Source organism: Aphelocoma coerulescens, assembly GCF_041296385.1.
Source record: "Aphelocoma coerulescens isolate FSJ_1873_10779 chromosome W unlocalized genomic scaffold, UR_Acoe_1.0 ChrW_unloc_scaf_3, whole genome shotgun sequence".
NCBI classification, from domain to species: Eukaryota; Metazoa; Chordata; class Aves; order Passeriformes; family Corvidae; genus Aphelocoma; species Aphelocoma coerulescens.
In genome coordinates, this window is record NW_027184082.1 from 1,986,706 (window position 1) to 2,007,849 (window position 21,144).

The 21,144-nt window shown below is 44.9% G+C and overlaps 1 protein-coding gene across 7 annotated transcripts in view; it reads right to left on the minus strand.

The window, feature by feature from the left end:
* LOC138102868 (ubiquitin-associated protein 2-like) overlaps nt 1-21,144 on the minus strand; it is a 295,204-nt gene that overhangs the window by 115,546 nt on the left and 158,514 nt on the right. For 4 of the 7 annotated variants that reach the window (XM_069000633.1, XM_069000632.1, XM_069000630.1 and 1 more), the window contains exons 12-16: nt 20,752-20,956; nt 8,852-9,126; nt 7,606-7,778; nt 5,644-5,851; nt 4,419-4,458 (exon numbers count right to left, since the gene is read on the minus strand). In XM_069000633.1, the coding sequence (XP_068856734.1) occupies nt 4,419-4,458; nt 5,644-5,851; nt 7,606-7,778; nt 8,852-9,126; nt 20,752-20,956 (901 nt within the window). Of the gene's footprint in view, nt 1-4,418; nt 4,459-5,643; nt 5,852-7,599; nt 7,779-8,851; nt 9,127-20,751; nt 20,957-21,144 lie in introns of all 7 variants that reach the window. The other 3 variants (XM_069000627.1, XM_069000629.1, XM_069000628.1) reach the window with 1 other exon arrangement.

Sequence of the window (21,144 nt, forward strand, 5' to 3'; positions counted from 1 at the left end):
GGGTTGTCTTCGCTCAGGGACCAGGTTGCACCTGGTGGGTGATGCAAAAGGATGGAGAAACCCGATGCATACCTCAAGGAGACCTTGTTTTATGGTGAACTACCCATGGCTCTGTACTTGTACCAGTATCTTCATGTATATATGTATATAATTAGGGGGATGCATGTATGTATATGGTTAAAAGGGTTAAGTTTGATGTAACATGTTAATATGGGAAAAATTCAGGGTGGATAATGTTGAGGTTTTGGGAGATCCCTTTCTGTTTTCTTTTTTCTCTTGAGAAATTTTTCCCACATATATTGCCAGGGTGACAAATTGCTGGGTTCTTGGGAGAAACAAAAGACCTGGCCACAAGGGGAGGGGTCCAACAGGCTACTCTTTTTCACCTGGGCTTGTGGGCAGTTAGTTCTCGGTGTTTGGACGGAGAGAGAGGCTGGAAGGAATTCGTCAGCACGGCAGGCTTCTGCTTTTTCAGCTGCCTTCCTTCTACCGGAAAAACCCTAGGATTTCCAAGCCTGCTTTTCCCTACCCTGCTGGGAGCTGGGCTGTGGCTGCCCTGCCCTCGCCGTTGCTTCAAGCCTTCACTGCTCTGTAGCCCCACACGCCCTGCCTGCTGAGACCTCCCGGGGTTCCCACTGCAGTTCCGTAGTTTGATACATTTCATCTGCCACCTGGGATTTTTGCTTGTCACTGCTGTTCCAGCCTGCTGTTCCTGAGGGTCCAGCCAAACACTGGGATCGGCTGCCCAGGGGGTTTGTGAAGCCTTTGTTCCATCCCTTCCCGGGATCCAAAGCCACCATTACTGCGTGCTCCCTGAGCTCGCTCCAGAGCGTCCCCTGCAGCCATGGGGGAACCATCGCACCCACCCTGCTCACTGGGAGCCGCCAGCACCCTTGCTGGCTGTGACTGGAACTGCACCAAAGGGGAAAGTGCCTTACAGCCGAGAAGGCTGTCTCTGGGTTTGTGGTTCTGTTTGCTGTTACTGCCATAGATCTTGTTGTTTGTTTGCCTTGTTTTATATATATATATATATATATATATATATATATATATATATATATATAATAGTAAAGAACTGTTATTCCTATTCCTCATATCTTTGCCTGAAAGCCCCTTAATTTCAAAATTATAATAATTTGGAGGGAAGTGGGTTACATTTTTCCATTTCAAAGGAGACTCCTGCTTTCCTTGGCAGACACCTGTCTTTCAAACCCAGACACATAGCCACCACTGGACATTCCGAGGAAGAGCAGACCCTTTCTACAGGATCACCGCTTCAACAGACCCACTTCCACCACTTCAGGAGGACTGCAGCCACCATCTTATTGGACTGCTACTGCCACCCTGACTAACAGGGTGTCAGGTTGTATCCTGACTCTGTCAGTTTGAAGCAGTGTTTTCTGCCTTTATTTTTTTAAATTTCCCTATTAAATTGTTATTCTGACTTGGTGCCTCCCACTGGTTTGTTTTCAAACTAGTACACCACTTATCTCCTGTTCTCTGAAGATAATATGCAGAATTAGAGGCACTCATTCACCAAAAAAGTAAGAGAGAATTGAACCCTGCCTTCTGCTGGGCCATGCTTCCATACCACATCAGAGACCACTAGCCAGTGGATCATCACTAACTTGCAAGGCATGTAAAGACAATCTTAGAATGGTCACAAAACAAAATTCACATATACACTTGGAAGGTACACATAACAGTTTGTTCAAGTTACTGGTTTGTTTTCCTTGCTAAATGACCCAAGACAGGTCACTGAATTGCTATACAAACAGACATCAAGAAGTCTTGGCCTTAGCAAGAAGCATGAGGGTAACTGACAACAGAGAAGGAAATTCTATAGAAGATCAGGTTCAAGACCATTTAAGGAACCTGAAGTCCATGGGATGTAAAGAGATACATCTGTGGGTCTGGAGGGAACTGGCAGAGGAAGTGGCTAAGCCACTATCCATCACATTTGAGAAGCCATGGCAGTCCAGTGAAGTTCCCACTGACTGAAAAAGGGGAATGTGGTGGATGAGAAAAAGAGCAACTGACATCATCTACCTGGACTTGTGCAAAGCATTTGACACTGTCCCACACGACATCCTTGCCTCTAAACTGGAGAGACATGGATTTGATGGGTGCACCACACAGTGCATAAGGAATTGGTTGGATGGTTGCACTCAAAGAGTTGCAGTCAAGGGCTCAATGTCCAAGTGGAGACCTGTGACGAGTGGTGTTCCTCAGGGGCTGGGTATTGGGACTGGTACTGTTTAACATCTTTGTCGGTGACATGGACAGGGGGATTGAGTGCACCCTCAGTAAGTTTCCTGGTGAGACCAAGCTGTGTGGTGCAGTTGACACACTGGAAGGAAGGGATGTCATCCAGAGGGACCTTGACAGGTGGGCCTGTGCAAACCTCATGAAGTTCAACAAGATCAAGTGCGAGGTCCTGCACCTGGGTCAGGGAAATCCCAAGCACAAATACAAGGTGGGTGGAGAATGGATTGAGAGCAGCCCTGGGGAGAAGGACTTGGGGGTCTTGGTGAATGAAAACATTAATATAAACTAGCAATGTGCACTTGCAGCCCAGAAAGCCAAGTGTATCCTGGGCTGCATCAAAAGAAGTGTGACCAGTTGGTCAAGGGAGGGGATTCTACATCTCTACTCTGCTCTTGTGAGACCCCCACCTGGAGTACTGTGTCCAGCTCTGGAGGCCCCAACATCGGAAGGAGATGGACCTGATGGAGTGAGTCCAGAGTAGGGACAAGATGATGATCAGAGGGCTGGAGCACCTCTCCTGTGAAGACAGGCTGAGACAGTTGGGATTTTTCACCCTGAAGAAGAGAAGGCTCCAGGGAGACCTTGTAGCAGCCTTCCAGTACCTAAAGGGGCTCCAAGAGAGCTGGAGAGGGACTTTTCACAAGGGCATGTAGTGACAGGACAAAGAGAAATGGCTTTAAACTGAAGGAGGGTAAGTTTAGATTAGATATTAGGAAGAAATTCAGCTATGGCTGCCCTATCTCTGGAAGTGTTCAAGGCCAGGTTGGATGGGGCTTGGAGCAACCTGGTCTAGTGGAAAGTGTCCGTGCCCATGGCAGGGGGTTGGAACTAGAACTGAAATCCCTTCCAACCCAAACCATTCTATGAACTAAGAATATTATCAGCACATGCAGAAGGGAAAATGTCAGTACTTTCAAATGTTAAAAAGAGAGAATTACATAATAGTTGGGATTCATGAAATAGATACATGGAAGAAGACTGATTCCAGTTTATGTGCTTGAGATACAGAAAAGACCAAAAGTGTTCTCAAAGGGGAACTGGCTCAGAAAAAGATACTAATAAAGCTGTTACAGAATAATTACAAAAATATCAGGAATTATCAGATCTGTTTTCCATAGCAAAAAACCAAGTCCTGTAGTGAATTTCATAAATTGTTCATTAATTCTATACATAAGAGTAAGAAACTTTTCCACTTGAAAAGTTGTTTTTATATATAACAGTCTTTCAAGTGGTAACTCTTTGGGCATATATACTCCTCCTGCTCATTTAAATTGAACTTAGCACTAACAAAACATTGTTTATAGGTTTGAATGCCCAACTTCTTTCTACTCAGAAGTATAAAAAAAACAAAGTCTGCCCTATTAGTGACCTACCTGAAGAGATGCTTAAGAGGAAGACAGACTTAAAGTGTTGGAATTCCAAAAGATGTTAATTCACACTGCTGCCCTTGAAAATTTCCACAGAGCAGTACATAAAGGTCAGATGATTGAATACTAGAATTTAATATAATTGTTTTAACTCCAGGAACAGAGAGATAGGGGTGCTACAAGTAAAATACCACATTAGAACCTGGCCAAGATGAAGATAACAGTATCACCTGTAGCAGAGCCAGTATTATGTTATTCCTATTCCACTGCAAGGGAGCAAGGTACCTGGCAGAGGGAGCATGTTAGTCACCCTTATTCCCCACGGGCTTCTAATAGGGCACAAGTAGCACTACACCCAATGAGAGGCGCATTCAGAGAATGTGACTTTGTGTCATTACAGCTAAATGCTATTCACAGCTTCCCAACTAAGAATTGGAAGAATTACTAATAAATTTTATATTAATTTTTAATTTTATAATTTTTTATTTTATACTAATTTTGGCAGATAAATTCAAAAGAAAAAAACAGCAACAAATCAGCTTTTTTAATTCTAAGACTGCTTAGGTTTGTAGATTTAATAGAGCTGCTTTCACACTTCAGTTTTAGTCAAGTAGCAAGTAGTATATCCTATGGAAATACAAAATAAACTCAAAAGACTCAGTGATAAAATAGTCAGTGAGAACAATATAAAAACCTTAAACCAGACATCACTGCTACAGTTGTGCACACAGCAAGTAAGAAAGATCAGAAAGACCTGTGCACAACCAAGCTTTGTAAACTTACTGTCAAGAGTTGCTTGTGTTCTAACACTGCTGTGCCCGTTCTGTAAACAAAAGAGAAATGGATTAATAAATTATCATATAGGAACATTACATTTTCAGACCAAACCACACACAGAACATGCTTCATGCAAAATTCTGTATTCATACTAAATTGAAAGACCAAAAAGACAGAAAATTAACTTTTTTTATCGCCTTTAACAAAACCACATAATAAAGTTGTCTCAAGTGTGAGGTGTCCTGAATATACAGAATCCCATACACTGCCCATAATACATCCATCAGCAGGAGACCATCCCATCTAGTGTATATAACATAAACTTCAGGTTCACACTGATATGAAAGAAAGAATTGCATTAACATATAGGAAATGGTTGTGCTTTTGATCTAATGCAACTCACAATTTTTAACTATCCAAGTTACACAGAGACGCCAATTTTTTTCCATTGAAAGATAAGACTTGAGAGGCACCAGTTGTTTTTTGGATAACGCTGGAGTACAGAAGTGGATAGTCTATGCTTGATCCTCACCAGTACATACGAGCTAGTGCAGAAGACAAGTGTGACTGAGCCATTACATAACAAAGGCCAGAAGTAAATAAACTTACAAACTCTCACAAGTTCCTTAAATATTTGATAAAATAAATTCTCTTAAAAAAACCCCTACATTCCATATACAAATAGAGTAGATGCTTTTGAATATCTCCTGAGACTCTCTGTCCTAGATTAGATCTCTCCTTATGCTTTTTAAAATAAAAGATTAAATAATTTCCACCTGCTATTTAAATCCAACAAAAGAGTAATGCTGGAAGGGCCACAAACAGTTTGGGGTCCATTTTCTAGGTGCCATATTAATTTAATAAATAATATACCTTTGGATAGAAATGGTCAAGTTATGGCAAAATGCCATGACTGATATTTACATACAGAGATAGTTCCTTTTTTAAAAACTAAGCTTCATGGAAGGAAACTCAACTAGAATGTTAAGTGTTACTAAGAATAAACATCAAACAGCAATTTAAGATGTCAAAACCCATAAAAGCAGAGGCTCTTATATCCCAAATACAAGAAATGGCTACAAAATAGGAAAAGAAAAAACAACAGAGTGGACTTGGGAATCAAAAATACCACTTGGCTTGGTTAAAATATTAACATATCTGGGTAATACAAGTCTAACACCGATAAGAATATTTCCCCTTTTTCAAAGTCTTATTTCTGAATTTCACTCACTGTAACTGCAACAGGGGTTGGTTCAGACGGAGCCATGGAGCTTTGGTATACTATTCTATTATGCACAGAAGTCTGCTCATAGGAGGAAGTTGTTACTGGGCTAGTGCTCTGGGATGAGCAGGTCAGACTGGAAGAGCTGATGGCAGAGGTTTTGTAGGTGGACTCCTGTACTGTATTGGATATTGGCAGAGAGGTATTCAAAGGATCACTGGAAAAAGTAAAAATTATTTATCAACATGGCAAACTACATCTCAAATACCTTTGTGAAAATATCAGCTCCTATATAGTTATCTAGAACTACCTGAAACATGCAGTCAAATCTACATTATTTATACTAGAAAATCTAATGATGAGAAAAAAGATCTAATTTTACTTTGGTCCCCAGTAATCACTGCTTCAAAACCATCAGCTGCACTAAGCACCATTTATCTTCGTCCTGCTGGCCCGACCAAAACAAGAGTTTACACACAAGCACTTTTTGGTCATGTTATTTTCACCTTCTCAAAGGATATATTAATGAACATAAACTCTCTTTTTTAAACAAGTAGATCCATAATGTCTGGTATATGATAAGAAACACCCAGTCTCTTTTGACAACAGAATTCTGTCATTAAAGTAGCAGTCTAACAAAACTATGAAAAGAGGAAAAATACTTTAAAACATGCAGGATTGTTTTACTTTCTAAACAGCTTTTTTTTTTCAGTTTACAGAACTAGAAATTAATGTGAAAGTTTATTTTTAATAGTATTTCTGATTTAACTTTGGGAAACTTCGTACTGAAGCCAATTTTTTAATGAATAAGGAAGAAAAAATGGGTTACTAGTATGTTGGCATTTATCATCATTTATCATTGGCCATTTTAGCATTTCAGTAAGAGGTTCTGCATACTGAAAGACTGGCTTCTTTTCTCATCCCATAGAAGCATCAGATTTGTAATCTGGTGCCAATCTACTAATACACATATATGGTACAAAGGTCATCTCTCCTGGACCAAAAAGCAGAAAAAAAATTGTGTTGTGAGGAACAAATCCTCAAACAAATTTGAAAATCAGGAAAATTAAACACAAAATAGCAATTTTATAAAGGGTAGCTTAATTATAAGGTTATATACATTCATGTTATCTCCAGCTTCACACTGACCTATCCAGGGAGATTTTGATTCTCATTAGAAAATAAATTTCTTCTTTAAGATGTCATCCACAGAAAACACAGAATCCCAGAATCAATTAGGTTGAAAAAGACCTCTGAGATCATTGAGTCCAACCTATAACCAAATACCACCTTGTCAACCAGACCTTGGTACTAAGTGCCACATCCAGTCTTTCCTTAAACATCTGCAGGGACAGTGATTCCACCACCATCCTGGGCAGCCCATTCCCATGTCTTGGAATTCCCTTTCTGGGAAGAAATTCCTCCTAATGTCCAACCTGAACCTCCCCTGTCACAGCTTAAGACTGTGTCTTCTTGTCCTGTCCCTTGTTCGCTGGGAGCAGAGACCAACCCCCACCTGGCTCCATCTTCCTGTCAGGGAGTTGTAGAGAGTGAGAAGGTCCCCCCTGGGCCCCCTCTTCTCCAGGCTAAACACCCCCAGCTCCCTCAGCTGCTCCTCATAGGACATGCACTCCAGACCCTTCACCAGCTCTGTTGCCCTTCTCTGTACTCACTCCAGCACCTCAATGTTCTTCCTGAATTGAGGGGCCCAGAACTGGACACAGGACTCGAAGTGTGACCTCACCAGTGCCAATTACAGGGGAAGAATCATTTCCCTGGTCCTGCTGGCCACACTATTGCTAATACAGGCCAGGAGGCCATTGAGATCCTTGACCACCTGGGCACACGTTCACCTTACATGTCATCATATTTCCCCCTCCCATTACATGGCAATTGTGCCTTGATGTTTTTGGCACAAACTTGACCCCTTAAAGAAGACATGCAAGAATGCAGGAGGGAACTCACACATACTTGACAGATTTTGAGTACAAGCTATTGTTGGTTGCCTGGGTGGTATTCTCACTGCTTGAAGTTGATCCAAATTCTGTGAGCGTAGGCTCTGATCCAAACTCCAAAGCTCCAAACTGAACATTTAATCCTGTCACATCTGCTGATCCAGGCATCTCCACTGCAGAGGCAGGAATCTTAAAGGAGGAAAAAACCCAACATAATTCCTTTGCATGCACTATCTGTATTAAAGATGTAACTGACACTCTTGTCCCTTAACTACAGGCTTCTTCAGTTACTGCCTCAGCCTTTGCTGCTAACTAGATGTGACAACCCCCCACTTTACATAAATTAACTACATTCTTGTAACCTGAAATTAATTCATTGATTCTGTGCCCTGATCTGGAGCTGAAAGAGTAAGCCATACTATTCTACAATATCAAAGTGTCATCCATGATCATCCCCCTCAGCCAATATTCATCTTGTGGCTACTAAGTCAATCTGAAAATCATGTAGCAACAGTCATTTTCCACACAGAACAATTAGATATGTGCTCGGAAAAGACATCACTGTATTTTGAACCTAAAAACTATTCAGCTTTGAATTTCCTGCTTTACAAACAAGAAACAGACCATGGTCTTTGCTCTCCTTCTCCCTAGAAACTTATATATAGAATCATTAAGGTTGGAAAAGACCCTTAAGATCAAGTCCTACCACTAAACCATGTCTCTAAGCACCACATCTACATGTCTTTTAAATACCTCCAAGGATGGTGACTCCACCACCTTCCTGGGCAGCCTGTTCCAATGCTTGACAACCCTTTTCATAAAGAAATTTTTCCCAATATCCTATCTAAACCTCCCTGGGTGCAACTTGAGGCCATTTCCTCTCGTCTTGTCAATTGTTACCTGGGAGAAGAGACCAATGCCTGCCTGACTCCATCCTCCTGTCAGTTAGTTGGAGAGAGGGAGAAGGTCCCCCCGAGCCTCCTTTTCTCCAGGCTAAGCCCCCCCAGCCCCCTCAGCTGCTCCTCATAGGACTTGTGCTCCAGCCCCTTTACCAGGTTCATTACCCTTCTCTGGACTCGCTCCAGAACCTCAATATCCTTCTTGCTGTGAGGGACCCAGAACTGGACACAGGATTCAAGGTGTGGCCTCACCAGTACCAAGTACAGAGGGACAATCACTTCCCTGGTCCTACTGGCCATACTATTGCTGATACAAGCTTTTGTATGCTTATATGTTTACTAAGGACAAATTCAATTACCCACCTTGGATGCTGGAGTTATCCTCCGTTTTGGTGGTTTTATCTGCTTCTGCTGGGTTTGGTGGGCAGTCACTTCCTGGTTATCCATGGATATAGTGGGGAGCTGTAACATTTTGCTAACAGCGGTAGAGGTGTCTACTGGTGATGGCTCATGGAGTTTTACCTGGGAGGAGAAGGACTCCAGCCCAGGAGGAGGAACAGGGACTGTGTGCATTTGTTGTTGCTGTCGCTGGGTCAGATGGCTTAGAACTGGGGATGGTTGAGGCTGGGATTTCAAGTCTGGTCAGTGTTGGGAAAAACAAATATCAAAATTAAAGCATTGAACTCTGTTCTTCATGCTTCTACCCTTTATGAAACAATCTGGGTGACCTGACACACTGGACAGCTATGATTTTCTGGAGCGTGCAAGTCTCTTTCAGACATCACACAAGTTTCATACTGAATATTACCACTGTAATAATAAAGCTAACACTTGATATTCTCTACTTTAAATAAACAGCTAGGGGCAAGCATTATTTAGAATCATTGAAATGTTTAGGTTGGAAAAGACCACTAAGATTGAGTCCTACCACTAACCCAGCACTACCAAATCCAACACTAAACCATGTCCCTAAGCACCACATCTACACAGCTTTTAAAATACCTCCAGGGATGGTGACTCCACCACTTCCCTGGGCAGCTTGACAACACTGTCCGTGAAGTAATTTTCCCTAATATCCAATCTAAACTTTACCTGGCACAACTTAAAGTGTTCCTCATCACATGTTACCTGGGAGAAGAAAATGATCCACATGTTGCTACAACCTCCTTTCAGTTAGCTGTGGAGAGCAATAAGGTCCTCCCTGAGCCTCCTTTTCTCCAGGTTAAACACCTCCAGCTCCTTCAGCTGCTCCTCATAGGACATGCACTCCAGACCCTTCATCAGTTTCACTGCCCTTCTCTGGACACACTCCAGCACCTCAAAACCTTTCTTGCAGTGAGGAGCCAAAAATTCAACACAGGATTCAAGGTGTGGACTCAGCAGTGCCCAGTACAGGGGAATGATCACTGTCCTGGTCCTGCTGGCCACACTATTGCTGATAAAGGCCAGGATGCCATTGGCCTTTTTGGCCACCTGGGCACACACTGGCTCAATGTCTTGGGGTGACGTTGTGATGTGTATCCCATATCACTGCCCTATGCCCAGAAATTAATTCTTGTGCCTTTCTATGTGTCATAGGTTAGCAAGTATAGTCCCAGAAGGGATGTCCTTGCTAAGGGGTGCTTACAGTTTCCTCTGGGACCTGATAGAACCTATCAGCTGGCCAGTTTGAATATGGACAATTCTTTAAGCCACTTAAAGTTGTGACCGCCTCTGTGATACACACTTAAGAATAGACAAACTCCCCCCCAAGCTCTCTCTCGTTTCCGGCGCTGGGACAGGTGGCAGCGGGGCCCAGTGGGCCCAGCCCAGGCCCTGCTTGGGCCAGGCTGGGCCGGGCCACAGCTCCAGGATGACCCCCCCCCGCCAGCAGGGCTGTGGGTAGCCAGAGCGGCTCGGAATCCTCCCCCTCTCTCCACTGCGGCCAAGATTTCAGCAAAGCGGCACCTCTGTCTGGCAGAGGTCAGGTGACCAACAGCGATAAGCCACACAGCTGCAAGACCCACTCACCCTTCAATAGCCCCATTTGGCCTGTGTGCAAATCTGAAGGAGAATGGAGATTGACTGTGCACTATCGTGCCTTGAATGAAGTGACTCCACCATTGAGCGCTGCTGTGCCGGACATGTTGGAGCTACAGTACGAGCTGGAGTCCAAAGCAGCGAAGTGGTATGCCACTACTGACATTGCAAATGCATTTTTCTCCATTCCTCTGGCAGCAGAGTGCAGGCCCCAGTTTGCTTTCACATGGAGAGGTGTGCAGTACACCTGGAACCGACTGCCCCAGGGGTGGAAGCACAGTCCCACCATCTCCCATGGACTGATCCAGGCTGCACAAGGAAAGGGTGAGGCTCCAGAACATTTGCAGTACACTGATGACATCATTGTGTGTGGGAACACCGCAACAGAATTGTTTGAGAAAGGAGAGAAAGTTATCCGTATTCTCCTGGAAGCTGGTTTCGCCATCAAGAAGAGCAAAGTCAAGGGACCTGCCCGAGACATCCAGTTCCTGGGAGTGAAATGGCAAGATGGACGGCGTCAGATTCCCACTGAGGTCATCAATAAGATCACAGCAATGTCTCCACCAACCAACAAGAAGGAAACACAAGCTTTCCTAGGTGCCACAGGCTTTTGGAGGATGCATATTCCTGAGTACAGCCAGATTGTGAGTCCTCTTTACCTGGTTACCCGCAAGAAGAATGACTTCCATTGGGGCCCTGAACAGCAGCAAGCCTTTGCCCAAATCAAGCAGGAAATTGCTCATGCCGTAGCCCTTGGCCCAGTCAGGACAGGACCCAAAGTGAAGAACGTGCTCTACTCTGCAGCCGGGAGCCATGGCCTGTCCTGGAGCCTTTGGCAGAAGGTGTCTGGTGAGACTCGAGGTCGACCACTGGGATTTTGGAGTCGAAGCTACAGAGGGTCTGAAGCCAACTACACCCCCACAGAGAAGGAAATCTTGGCAGCCTATGAAGGAATCCAAGCCACCTCAGAGGTAATTGGAATTGATGCACAAGTCCTCCTGGCACCCCGACTACCGGTGCTGGGGGTGGATGTTCAAAGCTAAGGTTCCCTCTACCCACCATGCCACCAATGCCACATGGAGCAAATGGATTGCTCTCATCACACAGCGCACCTGTATCGGGAAACTGAATCGCCCTGGGATTTTGGAAATAATCACAAACTGGCCTGAAGGTGAAAACTTTGGTCTCACTGATGAAGAGGAACAAGAACAAGTGACACGTGCTGAAGAAGCTCCACCATACAACCAACTGCCATCAGAAGACACACTCTACGCTCTTTTCACCGACGGTTCTTGTCGCATCGTAGGGATGAAACGAAAGTGGAAAGCAGCCGTATGGAGTCCCACACGACGGGTTGCAGAAGCTACTGAAGGGGAAGGTGGATCAAGCCAACTCGCTGAACTCAAAGCTGTTCAACTAGCCCTGGGCATTGCTGAAAGAGAGAAGTGGCCAAAGCTCTACCTCTACACTGATTCATGGATGGTAGCCAATGCTCTGTGGGGATGGCTGGAAAAGTGGGAAAAAGCTAATTGGCAGCGTAGGGGAAAACCAATCTGGGCTGCTGAAGAGTGGAAAGGCATCGCTGCCCAAGTAAGAAAGCTAGTAGTGAAAGTCCACCATGTAGATGCCCATGTCCCCAAGAGTAGGGCTAATGAAGAACACCAAAACAACAAACAGGTAGATCAGGCTGCAAAGATAGAAGTGTCACAGGTAGACTTGGACTGGAAACACAAGGGAGAGTTGTTCCTAGCTCGATGGGCCCATGATGCCTCAGGTCATCAAGGCAGAGATGCCACCTATAAGTGGGCACGAGACCGAGGGTTGGATCTAACCATGGACAGTATCTCCCAGGTGATCCATGATTGTGAGACATGCGCTGCAATCCAGCAGGCCAAGCGGGTGAAGCCCCTGTGGTATGGTGGGCAATGGTCCAAATACAAGTATGGGGAGGCCTGGCAGATTCATTACATCACACTGCCTCAAACCCGCCAAGGCAAGCGCTATGTGCTCACAATGGTAGAAGCCACCACAGGATGGCTGGAGACCTACCCTGTGCCTCACGCTACAGCCCAGAATACCATCCTGGGCCTTGAAAAGCAAGTCCTTTGGAGGCATGGTACCCCTGAGAGAATTGAATCTGACAATGGGACTCATTTTAAGAATTGCCCTATTAATACCTGGGCTAGAGAACATGGCATTGAGTGTGTGTACCACATCCCTTACCATGCACCAGCTGCAGGCATAGTGGAACGGTGCAATGGATTGTTGAAAAACACTTTGAAGGCACTAGGCGGGGGAACTTTCAAAAATTTGGAACAGCATCTAGCAAAGGCCATCTGGTTAGTTAACACCCAAGGTTCCACAAGTAGAGCTGGTCCAGCACAATCTGAATCCCTGCATACAATAGATGGAGATAAGGTCCCAGTAGTGCAGGTCAGAGGTCTGTTAGGAAAGACTGTGTGGATAAATTCTGCCTCGAGTACAGACAAACCCATCCGTGGGGTTGTCTTTGCTCAGGGACCTGGTTGCACATGGTGGGTAATGCAGAAAGATGGAACAACACCTTGTGTACCACAGGGAGATCTGATTGTTGTGTGAAAACCACCTACAATGTACAATGCCTGTATACCACTGCTTGCTGAGTGTCACTGTCACTGTTCGTACATAGCTGTGTGTATATATATATGTATTAATGTGTGTGTGTAGAATTAGAATATCTTAGTTTGGGCATTAAGCCAACAATATGGGATAAGGGGTGGAATGTCTTGGGGTGACTTTGTGATGTGTATCCCATATCGCTGCCCTATGCCCAGAGATTAATTCTTGTGCCTTTCTATGCCTTTCTATGCCTTTAAACTGAGCCTGAGAGGGGGAAGGAAAACTGAGCAAAACTTTCTCAAAGCAGTTTGCAGCTTGTTCAAGGTCACATAGAGATAGGGACTTTTTTATTCCAGCTGCGGCAGGGAAGCGAAGAAGCACCTGGCTTGCTGCTTCCCAGTCAGCTTTTGGCCAGTTGTTTAGCTTCTTTTTCTCCGGAGAGAGACTGAGAGTTGAATTTTTTTTTCCTTCCCTGGAATTTTGGATTTCCTCCCTTTTCTGCTGGACTGCTTCAACACCAGAGCACATCAGGAGGACTTTCCACCAGGCACAGAGGGCCTGGCCCTGGGTTATGCCCCAGCTCCGAGGAGACCAAAGGGAGGACTCTAAAACTTTCCCAGGTTTTTCCTCTACAGCCAAAGATTTTATTATTTAGCATTATTTTCCTTTTCCCGTGTGTTTGTTAAATAAATAGTTTTATCTCCTTCACTTTCCTTTGAGGAAAATTTATTTTTCCCGAACCTGGTGGGGGAGGGGTGGTTCTGCCTTCCCTCAGAGGATATATTTCTAAATTTGGCCAAACCAGAACACTCATGTTCAGCTGGCTGTTGACCAGCACCCCCAGGTCCTTTTCTGCTGGGCCACTTTCCAGCCACTCTGCCCCAGCCTGTAGCACTGCAGAGGGTTGGTGTGACCCAAGTGCAGGACCCAGCACTTGGCCTTGTTGAACCTCATACATTTGGCCTCAGCCCATTAATCCAGCCTGTCTAAAACCCTCTGCAGAACCTTCCTACCCTCCAGAAGATCAACACTCCCACCCAACTTGGTGTTTTCTGCAAATTTATGGACCCAGCCAACAGTATACCCATTCAAGCCATGAACAGCCAGTGTCTCCAGGAGAATGTTGTGGGAGACAGTGTCAAAGGCTTTACTAAACTCCAGGCAGACAACACCCACAGCCTTTGCCTCATCCACTAGGCAGGGGGTCTTGTCATAGGAGATCAGGTTGGTGAAGCAGGACTGGCCTTCAAAACCTCATGCTGACTGGGCCTGATCCCCTGGTTGTTCTGTAGGTGCCACATGATGGCATTCAAGATAATCTGTTCCATAACCTTCCCTGGCACTGAGGTCAGGCTGACAGGCCTGTAGTTCCCCAGATCCTACTTCCAACCCTTCTTGTGGATGGACATCACATTTGCTAAACTCCAGTCTTTTGGGACCTCCCTGATTAGCCAGGACTGGTGTCAATGGGTTAGCATAGCTCCGGAAGTGATTTTCTTGCAAAGAGGTACTTACAGCTTCCTCTATGACCTGACTGAACCTATCAACTGGCTAGTTTGAATACTGACAAGTTTTTAAGCCACTTAAAAATTTTAACTGCCTCTGTGGTCCACATTTAAGAATGGACAAACCCCAGGAAAGCTCACTCTTGCTTCCGGCCTTGGGATAGGTAACTGGGCTGGGCCCGTATGGGGCCCAGCGTGCCGGGCCAGGCCAGGACACAGCCATCCTGGGGCCGTGTGGCCCTGTTCCCCCTGCGACCCCCCACAACCCTGTTATGTGCAGATGGCAAGGCCCAGCTCTATACGCCCCCCCTTCCAGTGCAGATTCAGCTGAAGCTGCTGCTGCCCAGAAAAGATCATGTGACCAACAGCGATAATCGAATTCCAGCTGCAAGGCCTGGGTGAGATTAACCCTTTTAGTGCTGTAAGTTTCCTCCAGAACAGATGAAGCCTGCAGACATTAAGTAAAGAAAGAAGAGCTGAAAACCTGAGGGAGGAGAAAGAGGAGATGCTTAGAAGCTGAAATTCTGTTGTAAAGCGATGGTGGTGATAGACTATGATATATCAGAGTACCCGTTGTAATTTCATGAAAGCATGGGGGGTGGAGTGTTCAAACTGTACTTGTGAGCAAAAGCACCTGTGCCGAAATAAGCAAATGCTGAAGCAGCTGTAATTTAATGAGAAGTTTGAACAGGGAGAGATGGAAGTGATGAGGACTCTTGCTCCAAATCAGAAGGAGAAAGACCTCTGTTCCTAGAGATGCTCCAAGAGAGAGATGAAGATGAGGAGGACCCTTTGCTCCCAGGGAAGGGGGAGGGCCTCTATTTCTAGAGATGAAGATGCTCCCAGAGATGGGTGAAGAGAACCTTTGTTTCTGAACAGCTCAACCTTAAAATTGTACCCCAGTAGCTCAAGATTGGACCCTCAAAAGCAGTTGTGGGAAAGCTGTAAGTCGGGGGAAGGGACTCGCATGCGAGCAGAGAACCAACACGGGTGGCTGTCTCATTGTGATACTGAAGCCATGAGAGAACTTGTGGAGATGTCTCCATAGCATTAGAGAGACTCCTCTCCCTAAGTGAACTGAACAAGGTTATTATGGAAGTGGTAAACAGACTGAAAATCTTAAGGGTTGTCTTTTTCCATTGTCAGTGGGAGAAGGGAGAAAGGTGGGGGGAGAAGTGTTCTGAAGGTGTGGTCTGATTTTTTTTTTTTCTTTTTTCTTCCTTTTAGGTCTGTTAATAAACTTCTTTATATTCTTTTAGTTTTGTGCCTGCTTTGCTTTCTCCTAATTCTTATCTCACAGAAGGTAAATAAGTAAGTAATGAGTATTTTGGACCAAACCACTACACTCTAATTGGTGTTTCCGCCCATTTACAAACTGAACCTGCTACAACTGGTCATAAATGATTGAAAGCGGCTTGGTAAACACTTCTGTCAGCTCCCTCAGTACCCTTGGGTGGAGTCCATCCAGCTCCAAGGACTTGCATCTAAGTGGTGTAGCAGATCATTGACCATTTCCCCTTGGATTGTGGGGGCTTCATTCTGCTCCCTGTCTCCATCTTCCAGCTCAGGGGGCTGGGCACACAGAGAACAAACCAGTCTTGTTATAAAAGACTGAAGCAAAGAAGGCATTGAGTACCTCAGCCTTTTCCTCATCCTTTGTCACTATGTTTTCCCTGTTTTCCCCTGCACTTAATTAAGGATATTCTCCTTGTCCCTCCTTTTGCTGCTGATATAGAAACATTTTTGTCTTATATGGCAGTAGCCAGATTAAGTTCTAGCTGGGCTTTGTCCCTTCTAATTTTTTCCCAACATCCTTGTAGTCTTTGCAAGTTGCCTGCCCCTTCTTCCAAGGGTGATAGACTTTTTTTCCCCCCAAAGTTCCAGCCAAAGGTGTCTGCTCAACCAGGCTGGTCTTCTTCTCCATCAGCTCGTCTTCTGGCACATGAAGACTGCCTGCCCCTTTGGAATTTCCTTCTTGAAGAATGTCCAACCTTCCTGGACTCCTTTGCCCTTCAGGACTGCCTCCCAAGGGACTCCATCAACCAGTCTCCTAAACAGGCCAAAGTCCGCCCTCTGGAAGTCCAACATAGCAGTTCTGCTGACCCTCATCCTCACTTCTCCAAGAATCCGAAACTCTATCATTTTGTGATCACTGTGCCCAAGACAGCCTCTGACCACATCACCCACCAGTCATTCTCTGTTCACAAACAGCAGGTCCAGCAGAGCACCTCCCCTGGTTGGCTCAGCAGCTATGTCAGGAAGTTCTCTTCCACACACTCCAGGAACCTCCTAGACTGTTTCCTCTCTGCTGTGTTGTATTTCCAGTACACATCTGGTAAGTTGACATCCTGGACAAGAACAAGGACTAGCAATCGTGAGTCTTCTCCCAGATGCTTATAGAATATGTCATCTGCCTCTTCATCCTGGTTGGGTGGTCTATAACAGACTCACACCTGGATATCTGCCCTGTTGGCCTTCCCTTGGATTCCTCCCCATGAACCCTCAGCTGTATTGTCACCATCATTAAGCTCCAGGCAATCAAGACACTCCCTAACATATAGGGCTACCCCACTGCCTCTCCTTCCTTGCCTGTCCCTTCTGAAGAGTTTATAGCCATCCACTGCAGCTTTCCAGTTGTGTGAATCATCCCACCATGTTTCTATGATGGCAGCTATGTCATAATTTTCCTGCTGCACCATGGCTTCCAGCTCCTCCTGTTGTCCATGCTGTGTGTGTTGGTGTAGATGCACTTCATTTGGGCTATTGATCCTGATGCCTTTTGGGGGGGGGGAGAAGCCCCAAATCCTGTGTGACCATTCTCAGGCACTTCTGGGATTTCTAACACATCAATAACCCTCGTGTCATTGCTGCCTCATGGATCTCCATCCCCTACCTCCACTGAGATGGCAGACCAAAGGACCTCACTGGCACAGTGTCCCTCAAACACTGGTGTGCTCCCCAAAGGCTTCTCTCTAGCAAGCCTGGGTTTATCCTCTTCCCCCTTCAAATCTAGTTTAAAGCTCTCTCGATGAGACCTGCTAACTCCTGTGCAAAGATCCTTTTCCTTTTTTGAGACAGGTGGACCCTGTCTGTTGCCCGCAGGCCTGATTTGTGTAAACCGACCCATGATCACAACGAAACAAAATACTGCTGGTGACATCAGGCTCGGAGCCAGGTATTGATCTGCTGGCTCTTCCTGTTTCTTCCCTCATCATTCCCTGCAACTGGAAGGACAGAGAACACTTCTTGTGCTCCTGATCCCTTAACCAGTTGCCTCAAGACCCTGAAGTTTCTCTTGATTGCCCTCAGACTTCTTGTTGCAACTTCATCACTGCCTACCTGAAAAATCAATAATCTGAGTGTTGTACCAGCATAGAAAGCTTTCTCACTACATCTTTTACCTGGGCCTCAGGGAGGCAGCAGACTTCTTAAAGAAGTGGGTCTGGTCTGCATGTGAAGCCTTCTGTTCCCTTCAGAAGGGAGTGTCCTATGACAATGACCTGTCTTTTTTTCTTTATGGAAGCAGTTTTGACACAGGGCATAGGCTGATTTAACCTTGGCAACACCTCCATGCTAGATGTACTATTGTCCTCATCATTGTTAAGTTCCACTTGCAGAGCCTTGTACCTATTATGCCAGGGCACCTGGGGAGGTGGGGTAGTCACAGATGAGATGTGCCTGCTGCATTGGGTAGGAACTAGTCACCATTACCCCCTATTGTTTAGGTCACCATGTTAAGCCAAGCAGAAAGAAGATAGGAGATCTTCCCTGTCATGTGCCTTGTCTGACTGGTGGGCCTGTCCCAGGAAAGGTAGGGTTTGGTTCTGGTAGTCTCTCTCTTGCACTCCCTGATACTCCTCGATCTACTCACCTCCTCCCAGAGTTCTGTCACTAAGCAGAGGAATTTATCTACTTGGGCACACCTCCCACAGGTGTGCTCACTACTGCTGTCCAATACTGGCATAAGAGCAAGGCACACCCTGCACCCTGACACCTGGATGGCAGCACGCTCCCACCAGAGCTCTGTCTAGGCAGCTGTTTCAGTCATGGTGGGTGCAGAACTTAGAGAGGTCGGCTGTGGCTGTCTGCCAGGTGGCTACCATTGCTCCCTGATTGAGCTGGCAAGGCTTCCCGAACAACCTGTCAAACCACATCCTGTCTTAAGTGCCACAGGGGGTGGGCCACCATTACTTCTGGCCCTGCCCATGCCTCATCAGCCACTCTTGTGCAAGCTGCTGGCTCCTGATGGGTCTCAGTGCTCTCCTGGGGTTTCCCCAGCTCAGGACACCATCACCAATGTCTTCCCATAGATCCCCTGCTCTGCTGCAAAATGCACCTGCACCAGAGCTGCTTGCCTTGGCTTTCTTAAAAAATATAAACCCAAACCTATTCATACAGTCACGTAACATTATCACACATTAGGCCTCAAAAACTGTTATGGATTATTTTAGTCAAACACTGCAAGTTTTACTGCAATTAACTGTGCCGATAAAATGTGATTACTTCCAAGGGGTCTAGAGTTGCAACTTAGTGGTATTATGAGTTAGGATTCCCCTGCCCCTACAAAAGAAAAGATTTTCAACAGAAATAGGAAGTCATCTACCATCTCAATATGGCTGAAAGCCAAGAGACACTGGATGCTGACAGGTTTTTTCCCAAGACTTCCCCTTTCATATTTTCAGACACTGAAAGTATCTCAGAGCACTGGTCAACAACTGTAAGAGATCCACAGAATTTGCAGTGTGAAGGTTTTTTTATCCAGTTGAAGTGTATTAAAAAGCAACTCAAAATGTACATAAACATTTTTTTAGAATTTCTGCATGTCAAAGACTATAACTGCTACCAAATTGGCTGCTTATCTTTCTGGAAACATACACTCATACACATGAGAGAGATACAAGAGCTATCACTCTTCACAGTGAGAATACTGCTAGGAACTACACTGTAAAACCAAGTTGGTGTCATTTTCACTGTTTCTACTAATTTTACTCAATTAAATGAAAAATCCATACAATTATGAATAGACAAAATGTGTAACCTGCATCATTTTCAGCACACATAGACTTCACACTAGGGAAAGAATGCTGAGATGTGATGCACATTATGAAGAAATTATGTATTACTCATTCAAAATTCATGCAATGAATAGAAGAGAAAAAATTGGGGAAAACGAAAAAATATGGTACAACCTAGAAGCAGCATAGGCATACTAAAAATAGGTATTTTCCAGAATTTGTTGAGAAACAAAGTGTACTGGTTTTGGCTGGGGTAATTTTCTTCCCAGTGGCTGGTATGGGGCTGTGCTTTGGATTTGTGCTGAACACAGGGTTGATAATAAAGAGATGTTTTTGTTATTGCTGAGCAGGGCTTGCATAGAGTCAAGGCCTTTTCTGCTCCTTGTACAGCCACACTGGGGAGGGGGCTGGGGGTGCATGGGAGGTTAGGAGGAGACACAACCCAGCCAGGTGATCCCAACTGACCAAAGGGATATTCCAGACCAAATGGCATCATGCTCAGTATATAAGATGGGGAAGAAGGAGAAAGGGGAGGATGTTTGGAGTGATGGTGTTTGTCTTCACAAGTCACCATTACACATGACAGAGCCCTGATTTCTTGGAGATGGTTGAACACCTGCCTGCCCATGGGAAGCAGTGAATGAATTCCTTAGTTTGCTTTGCTTGAGTGTGTGGCTTTTGCTTTCCCTATTAAACTGTCTTTATCTCAACCCACAAGTTTTCTCACTTTTACCCTTCCGATTGTCTCCCAGATCCCACTGGTGGGAGAGGGAGTGAGCAGCTGCACGGGGCTTGGTTGCTGGCTGGGGTTAAACTACCACACAAAGTCACATCAAAATTCCACTTAAATATTTAAGCACATTAAATCAAAGATGTCATTACATGAAGGCTCAACAACCTCTAAAGATTCAATGACATTTATAGATAGACTTAAGCCTCTCAAAACTTAGTTTGTGATATACTGTCTATTACCAGCAACTAAGTGTAACACAATGCTGTAACCAATTATATTATTAGGATTATGTTTTTTTTAAAAAGCTTTTCATTTAAGGCCATTTTAAATTGCTGTTGGCATTAAGAAATCTTATAGGCTAACAGAGAGAGAAAGCTATGTCAAAGCACTTACCAAACTGACTAAGGACTGAGGCCTGGGTAATGGGCAGTTTTAGATCCCAGGATGATGTGGTAGTGGTAGTAGCACTATTATTGTTTTGTTGAGAGGTAAACTGACCCAAACCTGGAGATTTCAATTGGTCCAAGATTTGGGATCCAGTAGAGTTTGTCAATTTAGGAGACCCACGTTCTTCAAAGCCAGAACAAAGGACTGCAGACTACCAAGAGACAAAAAAAAAAAGGGGGGAAAGAGTGGAGTTGAGTATTTAATAAATAATTTGAACATAACCATAACCATAGGGTCAATGCCTACAGCTGCTATTTGGCAGCAACCAAAACCTCTTCAGTTCGAAATTACTAATAAATCACAGAATTGTTAGGGTTGGAAGGGACCTCTGGAGATCAT